The 1503-nt window shown below is 50.6% G+C and overlaps 1 protein-coding gene across 1 annotated transcript in view; it reads right to left on the bottom strand.

Annotated features, from left to right (window-relative positions):
• The window catches only part of LOC113214235 (uncharacterized), a 201969-nt gene that overhangs the window by 45754 nt on the left and 154712 nt on the right, over window positions 1–1503 (bottom strand). The window contains exon 3 of the mRNA XM_052268694.1: window positions 595–902. Coding sequence (XP_052124654.1) covers window positions 595–902 — 308 coding nt within the window. The remainder of the gene's footprint in view (window positions 1–594; window positions 903–1503) is intronic.

Raw genomic sequence — 1503 nt, 5'->3', positions numbered from 1 at the left:
CCCGGTCCCTTTCCAACCAGGCTGGCAGAAACAGGTTGTTTGACGTTGAGCTGCTCTACCACGAAAAAGGAAAGACATAAGGCAATAAATTGATAAACTAAGTGTTCAATTCGGTTTAACTGCTCAACACTTTTTAGTGTGGAACTGAAATACTTGCAAGTGTGCAACTACAAGTTGCAAGAACCACCATCTGGGATTTCAAATTTTTCCCTTGAGGCGCGGTAAGCTTTGGAACAGCCGCGTGTGGCGTCGGTACCCGTACGGAAAATTGCTCCGGCCCTCCAAACACCTGCTTTGAATATTTTGCAATATTTTACAATATTTTATAATTTTCAAAAAAGTATAATTAAAACATATTTTTAAAAATTATAAAATAATTTGGGAGGACCCTCCAGAAGTTCCCCATTTAAGTCGACACGGATAAATTAGCGGTGCAGCGAAATCACTAAGGTAAACACGCGAGAATCAATTATTTAGCCATGGCAATTCAGCAAAAATGTAACTATGAAGCTAAAATAAGCCATGCTGCTACAATTTAACAATGCAGCTAACATTTAGCTAATGGTGGCACTTATATAGAAGGAGATGACCTACCGCGCCGAGGTTGGGCTTCCTGACGACGCACGGCAGCGTAGCGGTGGCGGCCGTCTGGGCCACGATGACGGTGCCGTTGGGGGTGGCGAAGTGCGCGCGGATGGTCTCGATGGAGGGCGGCGGGAACTCGGGCAGAGGCACCTCGTTCCCCGGCGTCCACGACGCCACCTTCTTCTTGCTCCCCTTGGCGGTGCTGGCCCGCGCCACCGGGGGGTCCGGGGCGCCCGCCGCCACCAGGGTCCGCAGGCTGCCGACCAGGGCGCGGGCCATGACGCCGTCCTCGCTCACGTACTCGATCACGTCCAGGTCTGTCGGCAGAAACGGAAAGGGGTAATCAACATCAAGTACGGGACACTTCTGACAGTATGATGAGAGTTTCGATCGAGGTTTTCGACTGATCGGTAATCTTATCGCAACGATATCACAATTTGCTGTCAGTCGGTGGAGCTCCTAGCTTCGATTTTGTTGTCCTTTCTGGCGAGTGAAATGTACTCTGTAAAATCTAAGGAGATCATAAATTTTTCCTTCCTATCAATAGGAACCATATATGGTGAGCAACTGCTCTACTTTTCGGAAATGTCGAAAGTTCAAACACCAATTGACGTTTAACCGAGTTAGACACCACGCAATGTTGTCGAGAAAATTCACACTTGAACTAAAACACCAATTGACGTGCAACATCAAACACTTGTTTTACCAGTGTCGGTTCCATGTCGCCCTTGTCTGTTTCTTGTCAATGTGTGCTTGGTGTCTGCGCCCTCCACCATATACAGTGGTACTGCATGCAGTGGGATCCTGGAAGCCAAAGGAAACCGTGTGGGCGCGCAACCGCTGCAGCCGGGGTTGGACGGCGCGGGCGGGGCGTGGCGGGGCGTGGCGGGGCGTGGCGGGGCGTGGCGGGGCGTGGGG

This window comes from Frankliniella occidentalis, unplaced genomic scaffold, assembly GCF_000697945.3.
Source record: "Frankliniella occidentalis isolate FOCC.00 unplaced genomic scaffold, Focc_3.1 Scaffold74, whole genome shotgun sequence".
NCBI classification, from domain to species: Eukaryota; Metazoa; Arthropoda; class Insecta; order Thysanoptera; family Thripidae; genus Frankliniella; species Frankliniella occidentalis.
This window is presented reverse-complemented; position numbering and strand designations above follow the sequence as displayed.